General features: G+C 51.2%; 1 protein-coding gene across 2 annotated transcripts in view; it reads left to right on the forward strand.

Annotated features, from left to right (window-relative positions):
• Window positions 1–23443, forward strand: part of LOC139268952 (sarcoplasmic/endoplasmic reticulum calcium ATPase 2) — a 111028-nt gene that overhangs the window by 24311 nt on the left and 63274 nt on the right. For both annotated transcript variants that reach the window (XM_070887837.1, XM_070887836.1), the window contains exon 5: window positions 7250–7388. In XM_070887837.1, the coding sequence (XP_070743938.1) occupies window positions 7250–7388 (139 nt within the window). The remainder of the gene's footprint in view (window positions 1–7249; window positions 7389–23443) is intronic.

Raw genomic sequence — 23443 nt, forward strand, 5'->3', positions numbered from 1 at the left:
TCCCCTTCTCTGGCTCGCTCGCTCGCTCTCTGCCCTCCCCTTCTCTGGCTCGTTTGCTCTCTGCCCTCCCCTTCTCTGGCTTGCTCGCTGGTTTGCTCTCTGCCCTCCCCTTCTCTGGCTCGCTCGCTCGCTTGCTCTCTGCCCTCCCCTTCTCTGGCTTGCTCGCTGGTTTGCTCTCTGCCCTCCCCTTCTCTGGCTCGCTGGCTCACTCGCTCGTTTGCTCTCTGCCCTCCCCTTCTCTGGCTCGCTCGCTCGCTCTCTGCCCTCCCCTTCTCTGGCTCGCTCGCTTGCTCTCTGCCCTCCCCTTCTCTGGCTCGCTCGCTCGCTGGTTTGCTCTCTGCCCTCCCCTTCTCTAGCTCGCTCGCTTGCTCTCTGCCCTCCTCTTCTCTGGCTGGCTGGCTCGCTCGCTTGCTCTCTGCCCTCCCCTTCTCTGGCTTGCTCGCTCGTTTGCTCTCTGCCCTCCCCTTCTCTGGCTCGCTCGCTCGCTTGCTCTCTGCCCTCCTCTTCTCTGGCTGGCTCACTCGCTCGCTTGCTCTCTGCCCTCCCCTTCTCTGGCTCGCTCGCTCGCTTGCTCTCTGCCCTCCTCTTCTCTGGCTGGCTCGCTCGCTCGCTTGCTCTCTGCCCTCCTCTTCTCTGGCTCGCTCGCTCGCTTGCTCTCTGCCCTCCCCTTTTCTGGCTCGATCGCTCGTTTGCTCTCTGCCCTCCCCTTCTCTGGCTTGCTCGCTGGTTTGCTCTCTGCCCTCCCCTTCTCTGGCTCGCTGGCTCGCTCGCTCGTTTGCTCTCTGCCCTCCCCTTCTCTGGCTCGCTCGCTCGCTCTCTGCCCTCCACTTCTCTGGCTCGCTCGCTTGCTCTCTGCCCTCCCCTTCTCTGGCTCGCTCGCTCGCTGGTTTGCTCTCTGCCCTCCCCTTCTCTAGCTCGCTCGCTTGCTCTCTGCCCTCCTCTTCTCTGGCTGGCTGGCTCGCTCGCTTGCTCTCTGCCCTCCCCTTCTCTGGCTTGCTCGCTCGTTTGCTCTCTGCCCTCCCCTTCTCTGGCTCGCTCGCTTGCTCTCTGCCCTCCTCTTCTCTGGCTGGCTCGCTCGCTCGCTTGCTCTCTGCCCTACTCTTCTCTGGCTCGCTCGCTCGCTTGCTCTCTGCCCTCCCCTTTTCTGGCTCGATCGCTCGTTTGCTCTCTGCCCTCCCCTTCTCTGGCTTGCTCGCTGGTTTGCTCTCTGCCCTCCCCTGCTCTGGCTCGCTCGCTCTCTGCCCTCCCCTGCTCTGGCTCGCTCGCTCTCTGCCCTCCCCTGCTCTGGCTCGCTCGCTCTCTGCCCTCCCCTGCTCTGGCTCGCTCGCTCTGCCCTCCCCTGCTCTGGCTCGCTCGCTCTCTGCCCTCCCCTGCTCTGGCTCGCTCGCTCTCTGCCCTCCCCTGCTCTGGCTCGCTCGCTCTCTGCCCTCCCCTGCTCTGGCTGGCTCGCTCTCTGCCCTCCCCTGCTCTGGCTCGCTCGCTCTCTGCCCTCCCCTGCTCTGGCTCGCTCGCTCTCTGCCCTCCCCTGCTCTGGCTCGCTCGCTCTCTGCCCTCCCCTGCTCTGGCTCGCTCGCTCTCTGCCCTCCCCTGCTCTGGCTCGCTCGCTCTCTGCCCTCCCCTGCTCTGGCTCGCTCGCTCTCTGCCCTCCCCTGCTCTGGCTCGCTCGCTCTCTGCCCTCCCCTGCTCTGGCTCGCTCGCTCTCTGCCCTCCCCTGCTCTGGCTCGCTCGCTCTCTGCCCTCCCCTGCTCTGGCTCGCTCGCTCTCTGCCCTCCCCTGCTCTGGCTCGCTCGCTCTCTGCCCTCCCCTGCTCTGGCTCGCTCGCTCTCTGCCCTCCCCTGCTCTGGCTCGCTCGCTCTCTGCCCTCCCCTGCTCTGGCTCGCTCGCTCTCTGCCCTCCCCTGCTCTGGCTCGCTCGCTCTCTGCCCTCCCCTTCTCTGGATCGCTCGCTCTCTGCCCTCCCCTGCTCTGGCTCGCTCGCTCTCTGCCCTCCCCTTCTCTGGATCGCTCGCTCTCTGCCCTCCCCTGCTCTGGATCGCTCGCTCTCTGCCCTCCCCTTCTCTCGCTCGCTCGCTCTCTGCCCTCCCCTTCTCTGGCTCGCTCGCTCGCTCTCTGCCCTCCCCTTCTCTGGCTCGCTCGCTCGCTCTCTGCCCTCCCCTTCTCTGGCTCGCTCGCTCGCTCTCTGCCCTCCCCTTCTCTGGCTCGCTCGCTCTCTGCCCTCCCCTTCTCTGGCTCGCTCGCTCGCTCTCTGCCCTCCCCTTCTCTGGCTCGCTCGCTCTCTGCCCTCCCCTTCTCTGGCTCGCTCGCTCGCTCGCTCTCTGCCCTCCCCTTCTCTGGCTCGCTCGCTCGCTCTCTGCCCTCCCCTTCTCTGGCTCGCTCGCTCGCTCTCTGCCCTCCCCTTCTCTGGCTCGCTCGCTCTCTGCCCTCCCCTTCTCTGGCTCGCTCGCTCTCTGCCCTCCCCTTCTCTGGCTCGCTCGCTCGCTCTCTGCCCTCCCCTTCTCTGGCTCGCTCGCTCGCTCGCTCTCTGCCCTCCCCTTCTCTGGCTCGCTCGCTCGCTCGCTCTCTGCCCTCCCCTTCTCTGGCTCGCTCGCTCTCTGCCCTCCCCTTCTCTGGCTCGCTCGCTCTCTGCCCTCCCCTTCTCTGGCTCGCTCGCTCTCTGCCCTCCCCTTCTCTGGCTCGCTCGCTCGCTCTCTGCCCTCCCCTTCTCTGGCTCGCTCGCTCTCTCTCTGCCCTCCCCTTCTCTGGCTCGCTCGCTCTCTCTCTGCCCTCCCCTTCTCTGGCTCGCTCGCTCGCTCTCTGCCCTCCCCTTCTCTGGCTCGCTCGCTCTCTGCCCTCCCCTGCTCTGGCTCGCTCGCTCTCTGCCCTCCCCTGCTCTGGCTCGCTCGCTCTCTGCCCTCCCCTTCTCTGGCTCGCTCGCTCTCTGCCCTCCCCTTCTCTGGCTCGCTCGCTCTCTGCCCTCCCCTTCTCTGGCTCGCTCGCTCGCTCGCTCTCTGCCCTCCCCTTCTCTGGCTCGCTCGCTCTCTGCCCTCCTCTTCTCTCGCTCGCTCGCTCTCTGCGCGCCTCCCCCATCTCTCTCGCGCGCGCGCTCACTCTGCGCGACAACCCTTCTCTCGCTCGCGCGCGCGTGCGCTCTCTCTGCGCGACGCCCCTTCTCTCGCTCGCGCGCGCGCGCGCTCTCTCTGCGCGACGCCCCTTCTGTCGCTCGTGCGCGCGCTCTCTCTGCGCGACGCCCCTTCTGTCGCTCGTGCGCGCTCTCTCTGCGCGACGCCCCTTCTCTCGCGCGCGCGCTCTCTCTGCGCGACGCCCCTTCTCTCTCGCGCGCTCTCTCTCTGCGCTACGCCCCTTCTCTCGCGCGCGCGCTCTCTCTGCGCTACGCCCCTTCTCTCGCGCGCGCGCGCGCTCTCTCTGCGCGACGCCCCTTCCCTCGCGCGCTCTCTCTGCGCGACGCCCCTTCTCTCGCGCGCACGCGCGCGCTCTCTCTGCGTGACGCCCCTTCTCTCGCGCGCGCGCGCTCTCTCTGCGCGACGCCCCTTCTCTCGCGCGCGCTCTCTCTGCGCGACGCCCCTTCTCTCGCGCGCGCTCTCTCTGCGCGACGCCCCTTCTCTCTCTCGCGCGCGCGCTCTCTCTGCGCGACGCACCTTCTCTCTCGCGCGCGCGCTCTCTCTGCGCGACGCACCTTCTCTCTCGCGCGCGCGCTCTCTCTGCGCGACGCCCCTTCTCTCTCGCGCGCGCGCTCTCTCTGCGCGACGCCCCTTCTCTCTCGCGCGCGCGCTCTCTCTGCGCGACGCCCCTTCTCTCTCGCGCGCGCGCTCTCTCTGCGCGACGCCCCTTCTCTCTCGCGCGCGCGCTCTCTCTGCGCGACGCCCCTTCTCTCTCGCGCGCGCGCTCTCTCTGCGCGACGCCCCTTCTCTCGCGCGCGCGCGCTCTCTCTGCGCGACGCCCCTTCTCTCGCGCGCGCGCGCTCTCTCTGCGCGACGCCCCTTCTCTCGCGCGCGCGCGCTCTCTCTGCGCGACGCCCCTTCTCTCGCGCGCGCGCGCTCTCTCTGCGCGACGCCCCTTCTCTCGCGCGCGCGCGCTCTCTCTGCGCGACGCCCCTTCTCTCGCGCGCGCGCGCTCTCTCTGCGCGACGCCCCTTCTCTCGCGCGCGCGCGCGCTCTCTCTGCGCGACGCCCCTTCTCTCGCGCGCGCGCGCGCTCTCTCTGCGCGACGCCCCTTCTCTCGCTCGCGCGCGCTCTCTCTGCGCGACGCCCCTTCTCTCGCTCGCGCGCGCTCTCTCTGCGCGACGCCCCTTCTCTCGCTCGCGCGCGCTCTCTCTGCGCGACGCCCCTTCTCTCGCTCGCGCGCGCTCTCTCTGCGCGACGCCCCTTCTCTCGCTCGCGCGCGCTCTCTCTGCGCGACGCCCCTTCTCTCGCGCGCTCTCTCTGCGCGACGCCCCTTCTCTCGCGCGCTCTCTCTGCGCGACGCCCCTTCTCTCGCGCGCTCTCTCTGCGCGACGCCCCTTCTCTCGCGCGCTCTCTCTGCGCGACGCCCCTTCTCTCGCGCGCTCTCTCTGCGCGACGCCCCTTCTCTCGCGCGCGCTCTCTGCGCGACGCCCCTTCTCTCGCGCGCTCTCTCTGCGCGACGCCCCTTCTCTCGCGCGCTCTCTCTGCGCGACGCCCCTTCTCTCGCGCGCTCTCTCTGCGCGACGCCCCTTCTCTCGCGCGCTCTCTCTGCGCGACGCCCCTTCTCTCGCGCGCTCTCTCTGCGCGACGCCCCTTCTCTCGCGCGCTCTCTCTGCGCGACGCCCCTTCTCTCGCGCGCTCTCTCTGCGCGACGCCCCTTCTCTCGCGCGCTCTCTCTGCGCGACGCCCCTTCTCTCGCGCGCTCTCTCTGCGCGACGCCCCTTCTCTCGCGCGCTCTCTCTGCGCGACGCCCCTTCTCTCGCGCGCGCGCGCGCGCGCTCTCTCTGCGCGACACCCCTTCTCTCTCGCGCGCGCGCGCTCTCTCTGCGCGACGCCCCTTCTCTCGCTCGCGCGCGCGCTCTCTCTGCGCGACGCCCCTTCTCTCGCGCGCGCGCGCTCTCTCTCTGCGCGACGCCCCTTCTCTCTCGCGCGCGCGCGCTCTCTCTGCGCGACGCCCCTTCTCTCGCGCGCGTGCGCTCTCTCTGCGCGATGCCCCTTCTCGCGCGCGCGCGCTCTCTGCGCGACGCCCCTTCTCGCGCGCGCGCGCTCTCTGCGCGACGCCCCTTCTCTCGCGCGCGCGCGCTCTCTGCGCGACGCCCCTTCTCTCGCGCGCGCGCGCTCTCTCTGCGCGACGCCCCTTCTCTCGCTCGCGCGCGCGCTCTCTCTGCGCGACGCCCCTTCTCTCGCGCGCGCGCTCTCTCTCTGCGCGACGCCCCTTCTCTCGCGCGCGCGCTCTCTCTCTGCGCGACACCCCTTCTCTCGCGCGCGCGCTCTCTCTGCGCGACGCCCCTTCTCTCGCGCGCGCGCTCTCCCTGCGCGACGCCCCTTCTCTCGCGCGCGCGCTCTCTCTCTGCGCGACGCCCCTTCTCTCGCGCGCGCGCGCGCTCTCTCTGCGCGACGCCCCTTCTCTCTCTCTGCGCGACGCCCCTTCTCTCGCGCGCGCGCTCTCTCTGCGCGACGCCCCTTCTCTTGCGCTCGCTCTCTCTGCGCGACGCCCCTTCTCTCGCGCGCGCGCGCGTGCGCGCTCTCTCTGCGCGACGCCCCTTCTCTCGCGCGAGCACGCGCTCTCTCTCTGCGCGACGCCCCTTCTCGCTCTCGCTCTCGCTCTCGCTCTCGCTCTCGCTCTCGCTCTCGCTCTCCTCTAGGAAGCTTGGCACAATTAGCACCTGTGTGGGCCAAGTATGGTGTGTTGTTGATTAAGCAAGAGTGTGAAACGTCATGTAACAGTCAAAAGATTTGCATACAGAAAACCTTTTCAAGTATTTGCTTGTTCACAAGAGATAAAAGAAGAGGCCATTTGGAAACTCTCCCTTTGGGCATAGCTAGCTTGTTGACTGTAAACTGTCTAGCTTACTTCCATTTTTTCCCCCATGTGCCCATATGTGATGAGGAAGTTCAGTAGAAAGTGAGTGAGATCATTGGCCTTTTTCTCCTCTCTCTCCTTCCACAAGTCTGGGGATGTTCAAGCCATTTTATAATGCTCTTCTCTTTAACCACAGCCCCTCTTGCCATTCAGGTTGAGAATCAACTTGGCAAAGGATCAAAACCTTGCTGGTGCATGTGATTCAGTACTGCATCGGGTGGAGCAATTACTCATTGAGGCGGCCACTTTGTAAATTGTTTGGTTACGCAGTGAAATTTTCAGTGTTGTGAATGGAGCAAAAGGTTTTGCAATTGGAAATACCATTGCAATCCATCCACTTAAAAAAAAAATTATAGAACATATAAGATCTACATTTTAATGCATATAATATGGAACAGCTGCATTAATATAATGCCTTTCATGACCTTAGGATTTCCAAAGTGCATTGAAGTACTCTAAGTGTAGTCACTGTTGTAGGGAAAGTGGCAGCCAATTTGTGCACAGCAAGCTCCCACAAATAGCAATGTGATAATGAGCAGATAATCTATTTTTTTAAATGATGTTGGTTGAGGGGTAAATATTGGCCAGGACATCAGGGATTAGTCCCCTGCTCTTTGAAATAGTGGCATGGGATCTTTTACGTCCACTCGAGAGGGCAGATGGAACCTCTGTTTAATGTCTCATCTGGAAGATGGATGAACAAAAAGAATAAACAAAGTTATTAAGCTTTAGAGCAGTCAGAGTAAAAATACATGTGCTTAGAAGATGGATGATACGTAAAGCACCAAGTCATGAAAGTTAATACTAATTTGACAAGTTAGGCATTTTTATAATCTGTTCCTACAAGTACCAGTGCTTCAGTAGTCCTGAGAAATAACATATTTGAACCCTTTTTGTGGATTGAAAGTTAAACTTTGCCAAATGTGTTATTTTTAGATTAAACAGGAAGTAATTTATAATTCTTGGCTATTCCCATACACTCAAAAATCCTTGTCTTTAGTTGTGATGGCGGATGCTGCCAATGATGTGTTTTGAGAAACAGGCTTCCGTGGTTATTTTTATTGGCACTAGTTCACATTGTAGAACTCCAAACATTGGCACAAAATCTCATTGGCTATCTTCTGCAGTGAAAAGCTGTGTTCGAAGTATAGGTACAGCATGTGGTGAAAATCTGTTGACCAATTTTCTAAATAATGAACAATTTTTCTCCACGCTATCTGCCATTTTAGGAAAGGAATGCAGAAAATGCTATTGAAGCCCTTAAAGAATATGAACCCGAAATGGGGAAGGTTTATCGACAAGACAGAAAGAGTGTACAGAGGATCAAGGCCAGAGAGCTTGTCCCTGGAGATATAGTAGAAGTGGCAGGTAAGTGAAATTCAGTATATTGATGCATAGCCTGGTAGCTTTTTGAAATGCTGATGTTGGTTTACTTGAAACTTTATATATATATATATATATATGTATTATATAGTGTACACAAGTGATTCTTACTGGTTGATGCACATTCATATACATACAATATATACAAGTATATATATTTTATGTATATGAATGTGTGTACCAACCAATAAGAACCACTCATGTAGTCCGGTATCTAGCAAGTCTTAATTTGTGTCTACAGTTTTTCAATGTAACTCCGTAATTGTGTATTTCTTGCCCATGCGTTGGTATGGTTTTGTGCAACAGTTTTCATATTCATAAGATAGAAGGCACAGTAAGTTGTGTAGATAAGAGCAGGGCATGGACAGTCTGGGCAAAATTGTGGCGGCTGGAATTCCATGTGAGGAACGAGTGTGGTCATCCACTGTGGATCTGATGCAAATCAAAATATTTTCTTGCTAGAGCGAGACTCGGAGCTGTGGAAGAAAAAGGGATTTATGTGTCAATGTGCAAAAATCGCAGGTACAAAAAGCCATAAATAATGGCTAATGGAATACAAAATGAGGAAGTGATGCTTCAGTTGTGCAGAGCCTTGGTCAGACCCCACCTGGGGTACTCTTCAATTGCCGAACATCAGGACAGATATATTGGCCTTGGGCAGCACAGGTTCACCAGAATGACACTGGGGTTTACAGGATTAGATTGAGGACAGATTGCATACACTTGACTTGTATTCCCTCGAGTTTATAAGTTGAAGGGTGATCTAATTGAGGTATTTAAAATGATACAAGGATTTAAAAGGGCAGATACCTGGTAGGGGAATCCAGAACAAGGGGACATACTAAAATTCGAGCTAGGCCATTTAGGAGTGAAATCAGGAAACACTTTTTCATACCAAGGGTAGTGGAAATCGGAAACACTCTTGCTCCAAAAGGCTGTGGATGCTGGGTCAATTGAAATTTTTGAGACTAACAACAGTAGATTTTTGTTGGGTAAGTGTATTGAGGGATACGGAGCAAAGGCGGGTAAATAGAGTTGAGTTGCAGATCAGCCATGATCTAATTGAATGGCGGAGCAAACTTGAGGGGCTGAATGGTCTAGTCCTGCTCCTATGTTCCCATTTAAATACAAATGTGATTTCTGCTGGAATGTTTGCATCATTAGTTGGGAATCAGAATGCTAGAAACAAAGGGGTTGAAATTCAGTATTGCTCCGATTGGGGGCGGCAGCCGAGGTGAGGTGGGACTTCCTGCACCTGGCGTGGAAGTCCCACCCCAGTCGCGAAATTAGGGTTACCATCCGTGAGAGGAAGCGGAGTGCATTGTCGGGCACTCCACTTCCTCTCTGGGGCGGTAAGCACGCGCATGTTGCAACGCAATGTGGCCTCCCCGCGTAGTGCTGGTGCAAGCACAGGACCCGCCCCTTCCATTAAAGGGGTGGGCACGCTGTGAGCTCTGCAGTGGGGCGAAGGGTCTCCAGTGTGCTACCGTGGAGCTGAGTGCCGGGCTGCACCATCACGGCACGGACCCTGCTGAATGCAGCATGAAAGGCCGGGCCAGTAAGTCGGCCAGGAGGAAAAAATTACGGCGCGCACTTCCGTTTAAATTTTTGTCCCACGAGCGGAGTACAGCATGGTTCGCGACCCGTGAGGCTGGCGCGAACATCGCCTGTGGTGGCCTCACGATAGACTAGAATCAAACTGAATGGTACGGGCTAAGAGAGAATAATTGATCAGTACTGGTTTATTCTAAGAATGAACATCCCTGGTCCAACATTTAGGACAGAATCCAGGATTGCTGTTTTGGAACTATGGGCCCCAAGTTTCCACACGATAAAAAACGGGCGCCCCTCCGAGCTGGGCGCCCGTTTTTCACGCCGGAAAAAAAAAACGCACAATTCTGGAGCGCCCTGCAGCTCCATGTCTGCTTGGCACGGCGCCCAGGGGGGCGGAGCCTACCACTCGCACCGATTTTGTAAGTGGGAGGGGGTGGGTACCATTTAAATTAATTTTTTCCTGCCGTCAATCCTGCTCGTGCGCGTTGGAGCGTTCGCGCACGCGCAGTGTGAAGGAAACATTGGCACTCGGCCATTTTTGTAGTTCTTTGTCGCTGTTTAATTTTTGAACATTTTTTAATAAAAGCACATTGCCATCAGCACTGAGGCTTCTTGCAGCAGTGAGAAGGCTGCAGGAAGCCTCAAAGTTGAGGCAGTCGTTTCCCGACGGCCTCTTCCCCCCCCCCCCCCCCCCGCCGTCGGGAATGGCTGCTGAACTTGAGGCTTCCTGCAGCCTTCTCACTGTCTCCTCCCCCCCCCCCCCCCCCCCCGCGGGAACGGCTGCCTCAACTTGTGAGGCTTCCTGCAGCATTCTCTCTGGCTGAATCACTTTCACACAGGTAGGAAGATGGTTTATTTAATCTTTTCTTTGCTTATAAATTTTTATTCAGGTTGGATTTATTTGTATAATATTTGTAGAAGTATAAATAAGGATTTATTGTAGAATTTAATGAGTTCCCTTCCCCCCCCCCACCTCGTTCTGGACGCCTAATTTGTAACCTGCGCCTGATTTTTTAATGTGTAGACAAGGTTTTTTCAGTTCTACAAAAATCTTCACTTGCTCCATTCTAAGTTAGTTTGGAGTACGTTTTCACTGTGAAAACTTTGAAATCAGGCGTCAGTGGCCAGACACGCCCCCTTGTGAAGAAAAAATTCTGTTCCAAAGTGAAACTGTTCTAACTGACTAGAACTGCAGAAAAATAAAATGTGGAGAATTGCGATTTCTAAGATAGTCCGTTCTCCACCAGTTACTCCTAAAAAAATCAGGCGCAAATCATGTGGAAACTTGGGCCCTATAATTCTGGTTTTCAATTAGCTGCTTCAAGGAGGAACTAACTTTGTTGCCTTTGTTCAGCTAATTGCGGAGGGGGCAGAGGGAGCATTGCCATGGATCTTGCAAAAAGCTGAACTGTATTTTTTAATCTCAACCAGTGTGGAAAAGGGAAGCTGTGCAGATGATTTTGAGAATATTTAATTGCACCTAATGGAGATTTTTTTTCTACTGGGAATTCAGTTTTAATTTGCCCTCCATCATTTATCCTTTGCTGTGATAGAACTGTGCAAGTACTTTGCTTGGTTAGAGGACATTAGTTTATTGGTATTCAGTGTATCCTTTATCGTGTATGTGATGAGAATAATGTGCGGTTAGTAACTGAAATGTCTACATGGTATCATCGTCGGAGTGGGGGGAAATGAGAAAAGGAAAATAATAAATCAAATGTGTAACAAAGATTTGAAGGATGATCATGAGCACAAAAATAAAAAATGACAATTTAAATTGCTTAAATCATTGTATTTGTGTTGCTATAAATTTATCTGCCTTATCTTACTCGCCCTACAATATATTATTTTACATTTTTCAAAATTGATCCGAGCTTTTATCCATGGACTATGACTGAGAACACAATCATTTGAGTTAATTTGAAGAAATGGAATGTGCAATCCTTACCCATCTCCAGTCATTGTCAGCTTGGGAAGGAGCAGAGGGTGTTGGCATGAATACTAATGCTACGGTTCAAAAATATAATCAAAAGAATTGTAACATTAAAATGGGATCTTTGGTGAAAGTGATCACACATTTAGAGTAATTATAAGTATAGATAGTGCCTTTGTGTGAATTGCTTGCAGAATGTTGAATTGATATTAATAAACTTCACCTGTAAAGGTTCCCAATTTAGGTCGAGGAGAATTGAGGCTAATATCTCCATTTTGTAGTTATAGTAGTTTTTACTTTTTTTAAAAAGTATCCAGCACCCTGGTTTCTTCCCCTCTCTCCCTCTTCCCTCTCTCTTTCCCCCCCCCACCCCCCTTCTGCTTTTGTTTTTTCCAGGCCGCCTCAGCTAGGCAATTAAACTCTTGATTTTCCTTCCCTGTGAGAGAGAATTTTCCTCTGCTTGATGCCATCCATAGTGGCGGAACTAGCACAGGAGAGACTCCGGTGAATTATGGATCAAACTTCCTTCCCTCTCCCTACTTTGTGGTGTTAATGGCAAGTATAACGGGCCAAAAAGCAATAGAAAAAGCGTAAGCCGAACACAAATGGTAGGCACCAGTGAAACCGAAGAGCTTGAGAATATGAACATGGGGGGACAAACCACCTTACTGCCCCCTAACCTGCACCTTTGGATAGTGAGCTGCCCTGGTTTTGGCTTTTTTTTTTCTGCTTAAAGAATCTGACTTTCGTGAAATTATCTTGGTGAGCACAGGTTATATTTCATCAAGATTTGGTTGGGGTCAAATTTTACCAGACTGCACAATTTCCCAAATGTGATAACAACATTGGCGGTTGGAGCTTTTTGAGTCACCGTCCTGTGACGAGGCTATTTGTAATGTTTGTTTATTGGCTAGGTGAATTGTAGTGCTGCTGAGTGCAAACTTGGTGTATCACCTGATGAACTAGATCTAGCCCGTTTCCCCCTGCAATCAGTGAATTTTCTGTGCCGAGGATGAAGCTGTCCAATTCCATCTTGCCCTCTGATGGATTTATAGGATTGGATGGAATAAAGACTGATTGATGAGCTTGTCATTTAAAGCCAGCTTTTGTTTTGAGGCACTGCGGAAGTGAAAAGCTCTGTGTTAATAAGCAAGTCGATTTAAATCAACCATGTTCCATTTTAATGTGTTTTTCTTTTGGGCTAAAATGTTTACCTCTGAGATGTCAGTAAAATACAGCAAAAAAGATAAATGCGCACTCATCTAGCATATTTGTTTATTCTAGTGTATAGGTATATACAAGTTGTGTAAATAACAACTTGCATTTATATAGTGCCTTTAATATAGCAAAACGTCCCAAGATGCTTTGCAAAAGCGTTATCAAACAAAATTTGACATGGAGTCACAAGGTGTTACAACAGCTGACACAAATCTTGGACAAAAGAACATAAGAACATAAGAATTAGGAACAGGAGTAGGCCATCTAGCCCCTCGAGCCTGCCCCGCCATTCAATAAGATCATGGCTGATCTAGTCGTGGACTCAGCTCCACTTAACCCGCCCTCTCCCCGTAACCCTTAATTCCCTTATTGGTTAAAAATCTATCTATCTTTGACTTGAAAACATTCAATGAGCTAGCCTCAACTGCTTCCTTGGGCAGAGAATTCCACAGATTCACAACCCTCTGGGAGAATAAATTTTTTCTCAACTCGGTTTTAAATTGGCTCCTCCGTATTTTGAGGCTGTGCCCCCTAGTTCTAGTCTTCCCCCACCAATGGAAACAACCTCTCTGCCTCTATCTTGTCTATCCCTTTCATGATTTTAAATGTTTCTATAAGATCACCCCTCATCCTTCTGAACTCCAAGGAGTAAAGACCCAGTCTGCTCAATCTATCATCATAAGGTAACCCCCTCATTTCTGGAATCAGCCTAGTGAATCGTCTCTGTACCCCTTCCAAAGCTAGTATATCCTTCCTTAAGTAAGGTGACCAAAACTGCATGCAGTACTCCAGGTGCGGCCTTACCAATACCTTATACAGTTGCAGCAAGACCTCCCTGCTTTTGTACTCCATCCCTTTCGCAATGAAGGCCAATATTCCATTTGCCTTCCTGATTACCTGCTGCATCTGCAAACTAACCTTTTGGGATTCATGCACAAGGACCCCCAGGTCCCTTTGCACCACAGCATGTTGTAATTTCTCCCCATTCAAATAATAATCCCTTTTACTGTTTTTTTTCCCCAAGGTGGATGACCTCACACTTTCCGACATTGTATTCCATCTGCCAAACCTTAGCCCATTCGCTTAACCTATCCAAATCTCCTTGCAGTCTCTCTGAGTCCTCTACACAACCCGCTTTCCCACTAATCTTAGTGTCATCTGCAAATTTTGTTGCACTACACTCTGTCCCCTCTTCTAGGTCATCTATGTATATTGTAAACAGTTGTGGTCCCAGCACTGATCCCTGTGGCACACCACTAACCACTGATTTCCAACCGGAAAAGGACCCATTTATCCCGACTCTCTGCTTTCTGTTCGCCAGCCAATTCTCGATCCATGCTAATACATTTCCTCTGACTCCGTGTACCTTTATCTTCTGTAGTAACCTTTTGTGTGGCACCTTATCGAATGCCTTTTGGAAATCTAAATACACCACATCCATCGGTACACCTCTATCCACCATGCTCGTTATATCCTCAAAGAATTCCAGTAAGTTAGTTAAACATGATTTCCCATTCATGAATCCATGCTGCGTCTGCTTGATTGCACTATTCCTATCCAGATGTCCCGCTATTTCTTCCTTAATGATAGTTTCAAGCATTTTCCCCACTACAGATGTTAAACTAACCGGCCTATAGTTACCTGCCTTTTGCCTGCCCCCTTTTTTAAACAGAGGCGTTACATTAGCTGCTCTCCAATCCGCTGGTACCTCCCCAGAGTCCAGAGAATTTTGGTAGATTATAACGAATGCATCTGCTAGAACTTCAGCCATCTCTTTTAATACCCTGGGATGTATTTCATCAGGACCAGGGGACTTGTCTACCTTCAGTCCCATTAGCCTGTCCAGCACTGCTCCCCTAGTGATAGTGATTGTCTCAAGGTCCTCCCTTCCCACATTCCTGTGGCCTGCAAATTTTGGCATTGTTTTTGTGTCTTCCACTGTGAAGACGGAAGCAAAATAATTGTTTAAGGTCTCAGCCATTTCCACATTTCCCATTATTAAATCTCCCTTCTCATCTTCTAAGGGACCAACATTTACTTTAGTCACTCTCTTCCGTTTTATATATCGGTAAAAGCTTTTACTATCTGTTTTTATGTTTTGCGCCAGTTTACTTTCGTAATCTATCTTTCCTTTCTTTATTGCTTTCTTAGTCATTCTTTGCTGTCGTTTAAAATTTTCCCAATCTTCTAGTTTCCCACTAACCTTGGCCACCTTATACACATTGGTTTTTAATTTGATACTCCTTTATTTCCTTGGTTATCCACGGCTGGTTATCACTTCTCTTGCCGCCCTTCTTTTTCACTGGAATATATTTTTTTTGCGCACTATGAAAGAGCTCCTTAAAAGTCCTCCACTGTTCCTCAATTGTGCCACCGTTTAGTCCTTGTTTCCAGTCTACTTTAGCCAACTCTGCCCTCATCCCACTGTAGTCTTCTTTGTTTAAGCATAGTACCTCGTTTCTGATACAACTTCCTCATCCTCAATCTGTATTACAAATTCAACCATATTGTGATCACTCATTCCGAGAGGATCTTTTACGAGGAGATCGTTTATTTTTCCTGTCTCATTACACAGGACCAGATCCAAGATGGCTTGCTCCCTTGTAGGCTCTGTTACATACTGTTCTAAGAAACAGTTCCGTATGCATTCTATGAATTCCTCCTCCAGGCTACCCCCTGCGATTTGATTTGACCAGTTGATATGTAGGTTAAAATCACCCATGACTACTGTCGTTCCTTTTTCACATGCCTCCATTATTCCCTTGATTATTGCCCGCCCCACCGTGAAGTTATTATTTGGGGGCCTATAAACTACGCCGACCAGTGACTTTTTCCCCTTACTATCTCTAATCTCCACCCACAATGATTCAACATTTTGTTCATTGGAGCCAATATCATCCCTCACAACTGCCCTGATATCATTCTTTATTAACAGAGCTAACCCACCTCCTTTCCCTTCTTGCCTATCTTTCTGAATCGTCAGATACCCCTGTATGTTTAATTCCCAGTCTTGGCCACCTTGCAACCATGTTTCTGTAATGGCCACCAAATCATACCCATTTGTAATGATTTGTGCCGTCAACTCATTTACTTTATTTCGAATGCTGCGTGCATTTAGGTAGAGTGTGTTTTCATCCTGTTTTTAAACCATGATTTTTAGTTTTTACCCCTCCAGCAGCCCTTTTATATTCAGTGGCCCTTTTTGTTTCTTGCCTTTGGTTTCTCTGCCCTCCATTTTTACTCATCTCTTTTCTGCTTTTTGTTTTTGTCTCCTTTTTGTTTCCCTCTGTCTCCCTGTATTGGTTCCCATCCCCCTGCCATATTAGTTTAACTCCTCACCAACAGCACTATCAAACACTCCCCCTAGGACATTGGTTCCGTTCCTGCCCAAGTGCAGACCGTCCAGTTTGTACTGGTCCCACCTCCCCCAAAACCTGTTCCAATGCCCCACGAATTTGAATCCCTCCCTGCTGCACCACTGCTTAAGCCACGTATTCATCTGTGCTATCCTGCGATTCCTACTCTGACTAGCACGTGGCACTGGTAGCAATCCCGAGATTATTACTTTTGAGGTCCTACTTTTTAATTTAACTCCTAGCTCCTTAAATTCGTCTCGTAGGATCTCATCCCTTTTTTTTTACCTATGTCATTGGTACCAATGTGCACCACGACAACTGGCTGTTCTCCCTCCCTTTTTAGAATGTCCTGCACTCGCTCGGAGACATCCTTGACCCTTGCACCAGGGAGGCAACATACCATCCTGGAGTCTCGATTGCAGCCGCAGAAACGCCTATCTATTCCCCTTATGATTGAATCCCGTATCACTATCACTCTCCCATTCTTTTTCATGCCCTCCTGTGCAACAGAGCCAGCCACGGTGCCATGAACTTGGCTGCTGCTGCTCTCCCTGATGAGTCATCTCCCTCAACAGCACTCAAAGCAGTGTATCTGTTTTGCAGGGGGATGACCAGGTGGGACCCTTGCACTACTTTCTTTGTACTACTCTTCCTGCTGGTCTTCCATTCCCTAGCTGGCTGTGGATCTTTCTCATGCGGTAAGACCAACTCACTAAATGTGCCACTTATGTCATTCTCAGCATCGTGGATGCTCCAGAGTAAATCCACTCTCAGTTCCAATTCCGCAACGCGGTATGTCAGGAGATGGAGGCGGATACACTTCTCACACACTTAGTCCTCAGGGACACCGGAAGCGTCCCTGAGTTCCCACATGGCACAGGAGGAGCATATCACGTGACCGAGCTCTCCTGCCATGCCTTAACCCTTAGATACTCTTAAATTGGTAATAACAATGTTACAGTTCACTTACTGATATAAAAAATAAAAATAAAAGCTACTCACCAATCACCAGCCAATCACTTACCCCATTGGCTGTGACATCACCTTTTGATTCCTTTCTACTTCTATTTTGCTTTCTCTCCCGCTGTAGCTGCACCGGTACGCCTTTTATAGGCCGCTCCGACGCTGCTCCCGCCTCTCTCCAACTGCCGCTGGCTCTCGATCTCCCGCTGGGCCTTTTATAGGCCGCTCCCGCCTCTCACCAACTGCCGCTGGCTCTCGATCTCCCGCTGGGCCTTTTATAGGCCGCTCCCGCCTCTCACCAACTGCCGCTGGCTCTCGATCTCCCGCTGGACCTTTTATAGGCCGCTCCCGCCTCTCACCAACTGCCGCTAGCTCTCGATCTCCCGCTGGGCCTTTTATAGGCCGCTCCCGCCTCTCACCAACTGCCGCTGGCTCTCGATCTCCCGCTGGGCCTTTTATAGGCCGCTCCCGCCTCTCACCAACTGCCGCTGGCTCTCGATCTCCCGCTGGGCCTTTTATAGGCCGCTCCCGCCTCTCACCAACTGCCGCTGGCTCTCGATCTCCCGCTGGGCTTTTTATAGGCCGCTCCCGCCTCTCACCAACTGCCGCTGGCTCTCGATCTCCCGCTGGGCCTTTTATAGGTCGCTCCCGCCTCTCACCAAAGAGGTAGGTTTTAAGGTGCATCTTAAGAGTAGCGAGGCGGTGAGGTTTAGAGAGGGAATTCCAGTAGTAATTTGGCCTGATGACACCACTGTCCATCTCATCTACCCTTCCAAGTCTCTTATCTGTTTACTTGTCTTGATTCTGTACCTAATATTCCCTTTCCTAATAACAGTGAATCCAGTTCTTGTCAAAAACCTGCCATGGCTTTTTGTCCACCATCTCCAATGGTAATCTGTTCCATAATTCCATCACCCCGATTCTTATAAAAAAACAAATTGGCTACATTTCCTTTTTTTTTGACATCCTTAACTGTAAACTGTGTTGCCCTACTCCTCAAATCTTGGGCCTAACTGAACCTGCGCCTGGATCCAACTTCTTAGTCCTCAAGTCCCTTCTGTTCAGTGAGTAAAATCCTGGGGTAGATCATATTTCTTCATAACCCAGTCCTCTCAAATTGTTAATCTACCTCCTCTGGACTGCTCGGATAATTCCATATCTGTCCTGTAATACAGAGACCAAAAACTGAACACTGTATTGCAGATGCAGCCGTACCCTAGTCCAGATACAACTTCAGTGAAGCCTCTTTAGACTTGCAAGTCACACACCATTAGTTATACATCCCAGCATTTTATTTCACTTTATTCATTACCTGTGACCATTGAACTGATGGCTTTAATGACCTACCCAGTAGAAACCCAAATCTTCTATCTTTCAGAACTTAAAGAAGGGTAACTTTGAAGGTATGAGGCGTGAATTGGCTAGGATAGATTGGCGAATGATACTTAAGGGGTTGACTGTGGATGGGCAATGGCAGACATTTAGAGACCGCATGAATGAATTACAACAATTGTACATTCCTGTCTGGCGTAAAAATAAAAAAGGGAAGGTGGCTCAACCGTGGCTATCTAGGGAAATCAGGGATAGTATTAAAGCCAAGGAAGTGGCATACAAATTGGCCAGAAATAGCAGCGAACCCGGGGACTGGGAGAAATTTAGAACTCAGCAGAGGAGGACAAAGGGTTTGATTAGGGCAGGGAAAATGGAGTACGAGAAGAAGCTTGCAGGGAACATTAAGGCGGATTGCAAAAGTTTCTATAGGTATGTAAAGAGAAAAAGGTTAGTAAAGACAAACGTAGGTCCCCTGCAGTCAGAATCAGTACTTTGGTTCGGTATTCACTAAGGAGGACACAAACAACCTTCCGGATATAAAAGGGGTCAGAGGGTCTAGTAAGGAGGAGGAACTGAGGGAAATCTTTATTAGTCAGGAAATTGTGTTGGGGAAATTGATGGGATTGAAGGCCGATAAATCCCCAGGGCCTGATGGACTGCATTCCAGAGTACTTAAGGAGGTGGCCTTGGAAATAGCGGATGCATTGACAGTCATTTTCCAACATTCCATTGACTCTGGATCAGTTCCTATCGAGTGGAGGATAGCCAATGTAACCTCACTTTTTAAAAAAGGAGGGAGAGAGAAAACAGGGAACAGCCTGACCTCAGTAGTGGGTAAAATGATGGAATCAATTATTAAGGATGTCATAGCAGCGCATTTGGAAAATGGTGACATGATAGGTCCAAGTCGGCATGGATTTATGAAAGGGAAATCATGCTTGACAAATCTTCTGGAATTTTTTGAGGATGTATCCAGTAAAGTGGACAAAGGAGAACCAGTTGATGTGGTATATTTGGACTTTCAGAAGGCTTTCGACAAGGTCCCACACAAGAGATTAATGTGCAAAGTTAAAGCACATGGGATTGGGGGTAGTGTGCTGACGTGGATTGAGAACTGGTTGTCAGACAGGAAGCAAAGAGTAGGAGTAAATGGGTACTTTTCAGAATGGCAGGCAGTGACTAGTGGGGTACCGCAAGGTTCTGTGCTGGGACCCCAGCTGTTTACATTGTACATTAATGATTTAGACGAGGGGATTAAATGTAGTATCTCCAAATTTGCGGATGACACTAAGTTGGGTGGCAATGTGAGCTGCGAGGAGGATGCTATGAGGCTGCAGAGTGACTTGGATAGGTTAGGTGAGTGGGCAAATGCATGTCAGATGAAGTATAATGTGGATAAATGTGAGGTTATCCACTTTGGTGGTAAAAACAGAGAGACAGACTATTATCTGAATGGTGACAGATTAGGAAAAGGGGAGGTGCAACGAGACCTGGGTGTCATGGTACATCAGTCATTGAAGGTTGGCATGCAGGTACAGCAGGCGGTTAAGAAAGCAAATGGCATGTTGACCTTCATAGCGAGGGCATTTGAGTACATGGGCAGGGAGGTGTTACTACAGTTGTACAGGGCCTTGGTGAGGCCACACCTGGAGTATTGTGTACAGTTTTGGTCTCCTAACTTGAGGAAGGACATTCTTGCTTTTGAGGGAGTGCAGCGAAGATTCACCAGACTGATTCCCGGGATGGTGGGACTGACCTATCAAGAAAGACTGGATCAACTGGGCTTGTATTCACTGGAGTTCAGAAGAATGAGAGGGGACCTTGTAGAAACGTTTAAAATTCTGACGGGTTTAGACAGGTTAGATGCAGGAAGAATGTTCCCAATGTTGGGGAAGTCCAGAACCAGGGGAACTTGAGGAAGGACATTCTTGCTTTTGAGGGAGTGCAGCGAAGATTCACCAGACTGATTCCCGGGATGGTGGGACTGACCTATCAAGAAAGACTGGATCAACTGGGCTTGTATTCACTGGAGTTCAGAAGAATGAGAGGGGACCTTGTAGAAACGTTTAAAATTCTGACGGGTTTAGACAGGTTAGATGCAGGAAGAATGTTCCCAATGTTGGGGAAGTCCAGAACCAGGGGTCACAGTCTAAGGATAAGAGGTAAGCCATTTAGGACCGAGATGAGGAGCAACTTCTTCACCCAGAGAGTGGTGAACCTGTGGAATTCTCTACCACAGAAAGTAGTTGAGGCCAATTCACTAAATATATTCAAAAGGGAGTTAGATGAAGTCCTTACTACTTGGGGGATCAAGGGGTATGGCGAGAAAGCAGGAAGGGGGTACTGAAGTTTCATGTTCAGCCATGAACTCATTGAATGGCGGTGCAGGCTAGAAGGGCTGAATGGCCTGCTCCTGTACCTATTTTCTATGTTTCTATGTTTCCTCTGTTGACTGAAGCATGTTGCCATATAATATGTTATGCACATTCTTGCTTCTTCCACCTAATCTTATTTTAAAACTATCTGTGTTGAACTCCATCTGACACCTCCTCTGCCTGTTGACCTAGCCTGTCCTGATCCCTTTGGCTTTAATGCCACAGACAACATTCCTCGTGACAGCAACCCGTGAGAATGCCCATCAGGTACAATATTCATCAAATCTTTTCAGGCTCCTTGTATGGTAATAGTAGAATCTGCTGAGTGTTTGTTTAAACTCAAATAGCTGTTTCCCTTTTATCCATGCTGGAAAAAAATCCCACTGTGAACAAAAATTGCTCCAGCAACTGCACCGCCACCAATAGACTGGCCCAAACTGATCAATTAAAACGATCACTGCAGATGTAACCAACTTTAAAAGAAAAATACATGCATGTATCTCCCTCCTCCACTTAACTATATATACTCTTGCTTTGCCTTGGGGCATATCAACTATTCCTTTTTCTTGACTTAAACAGCAGATTTAACATGTGAACCATAGAATAGTACAACATAGGAGGAGGCGATTTGGCCCATCGAGTTTGCGCTGGCTCTTTCGAAGAGCAATCCAGTGAGCCCCACTCTTTCCCCATATCCCTGCAGTTCTTTCTCTTTTTCAAGCCATTTTCTAATTCCCTTTTGAAAGCTACTTTTAAATCAGGCAGTGCATTCCAAATGCTAACCATCTTGGTTTTCACGTTTTGTGTATTTTTTGCAGTTTTGTAATGCTTGTAAAGTTTGAATCAGATGTTTGTGATCCTGAATGACATAATTAACAATTTTCCCTGCCTCTGACATTGTACAACGTGAAGCTTATTCCTAGTTCAGTAGAAGAGCTCGATATGGTCATTTTGCCCAACCCAAATTCAAAAGAATGCAGTGCGCTTGAAACATTTCGCTCAGCTGCAAGTCAGGCAGAGAATCTCATTGCTCAAAAGAATAATGTTCCAAGGATTTACTGGCTGAATAATGCACTGCACCAACTTGGCTCTTTGGGGAGAGATTTGGAGACTGCATTACATTTTTGGGGGATCTTGCAACCGCTTTCACATCTCTCAAAGTTGGTAATCTTAATTGCTTGAGATCTAACGTTGAAACATCCTTGTATCGGCATGTGACGAGGGATCTGGTCAACTGACCACCATGAAAGTGGGATTATCATTCTCATGGTTGAAGCAGCTACTTACACATTAAAGCCATTCAAGAAAGTGGTCCCCAGGGGAGCTTTGACCAGCATCTGGAATTTATTATTGTCCCCGCACATCGCGATGGGCCGTCCCTCAAGGACCCATGCATCAGGAAACTCCTGAGAATGTACATCAAGCCTGTGAAGAAGTTTATCGCAGCTTTTCAGATTTTAAAATGTTGATTTTTATCTACATCATTTGTGGCAGCTCCTGAAGCTTGGAGCATATTATCTCTGCAATAGTCTCCTCCTCATCCCATGTTCTCACTCCCCTTCCCTCACCAGCTTTCTCCTCCATGTGCTCTTAACCCTTTCCTGAACCAACTTCTGATGACACCGTTGCCTTTCCTTGGCCCAGTGCTCACTTAAATCAATAATGGCTTCCTTTTACTCTGTTTGCCACCTTTCAAAACTGCCATGATCACTTTGCTCTTGATGCTTGATCCACCTGTTCTTTACAACTACCACTCCATTTCCTTTTTGAAGTCCTAGATTGTGTCATTGCCACATAGCTTTGCACTGCTCTCTCCCATTATTCCTTGTTTTGAGTTCCTTTTGATCCAATCGCTCTGGCTCTGTGTGTGTGTGTGTGTGTGTGTGTGTGTGTGTGTGTGTGTGTCTCTCGCTCGCGCTCTCTCTCGCTCGCCCTGGCGCTGAGTGTCGCTCGCCCTGGCGCTGAGTGTCGCTCGCCCTGGCGCTGAGTGTCGCTCGCCCTGGCGCTGAGTGTCGCTCGCCCTCGCTCGCCCTGGCGCTGAGTGTCGCTCGCCCCGGCGCTGAGTGTCGCTCGCCCTCGCTCGCCCCGGCGCTGAGTGTCGCTCGCCCTCGCTCGCCCCGGCGCTGAGTGTCGCTCGCCCTCGCTCGCCCCGGCGCTGAGTGTCGCTCGCCCCGGCGCTGAGTGTCGCTCGCCCTCGCTCGCCCCGGCGCTGAGTGTCGCTCGCCCTCGCTCGCCCCGGCGCTGAGTGTCGCTCGCCCCGGCGCTGAGTGTCGCTCGCCCTCGCTCGCCCCGGCGCTGAGTGTCGCTCGCCCTCGCTCGCCCCGGCGCTGAGTGTCGCTCGCCCTCGCTCGCCCCGGCGCTGAGTGTCGCTCGCCCTCGCTCGCCCCGGCGCTGAGTGTCGCTCGCCCCGGCGCTGAGTGTCGCTCGCCCCGGCGCTGAGTGTCGCTCGCCCCGGCGCTGAGTGTCGCTCGCCCCGGCGCTGAGTGTCGCTCGCCCCGGCGCTGAGTGTCGCTCGCCCCGGCGCTGAGTGTCGCTCGCCCCGGCGCTGAGTGTCGCTCGCCCTCGCTCGCCCCGGCGCTGAGTGTCGCTCGCCCCGGCGCTGAGTGTCGCTCGCCCTCGCTCGCCCTGGCGCTGAGTGTCGCTCGCCCTCGCGCTGAGTGTGTCTCTGTCTCCACCCTATCCAAAAGAAAATCAGGTGGAGTGCTGTTTTGGACTACCACCCAAGATGGATTTAAACACCCTTCCGTTCCCCCCCCCTGCCCCCTGCCCCTGGCCCTAGTGTCACTTGGTTCATAATTAATACCAAAACAAAGCAACAGTTTTTCTGAAGCCCAGTGCAGTGATTCTTTTAAATCACGACCCTGTCCTTGCCAGGACATCTAACTTAACTGCCTCAGCCAAAGTCCTCCATCTTCCTTCAGCCCTTAGTACTATTCTAGTCATTCAACATGAATTTGTCATGCAGAAGATTACTGCTTTCATTGTGCCATGCAAGATTTGATGCACCAGATGGCAACATATAACCATCTTCATTTCATCAAGTCTATTTGTGAGACTGAAATGGTTGCTAAACATAAGGCTGTGGAGGAAGTACAGTAAAAGCAACCAACACTGACCAAAGATCTCTTCTTCCTAGTGGTAATATGTTCCACACTAATCTCGCATCTAATTTAATGTGAGAATTGGATCGATCTTGTTTGCATCAGAAATTTTTTTTTGAAAGTAACACCAGACATGTGCGCTTAATGCTTTATGCTGTTCTAGTTTTATGTGATGCTTGAATCATGTTGCTCCCAGAGATGGATGCAG

Source organism: Pristiophorus japonicus, chromosome 8, assembly GCF_044704955.1.
Source record: "Pristiophorus japonicus isolate sPriJap1 chromosome 8, sPriJap1.hap1, whole genome shotgun sequence".
NCBI classification, from domain to species: Eukaryota; Metazoa; Chordata; class Chondrichthyes; family Pristiophoridae; genus Pristiophorus; species Pristiophorus japonicus.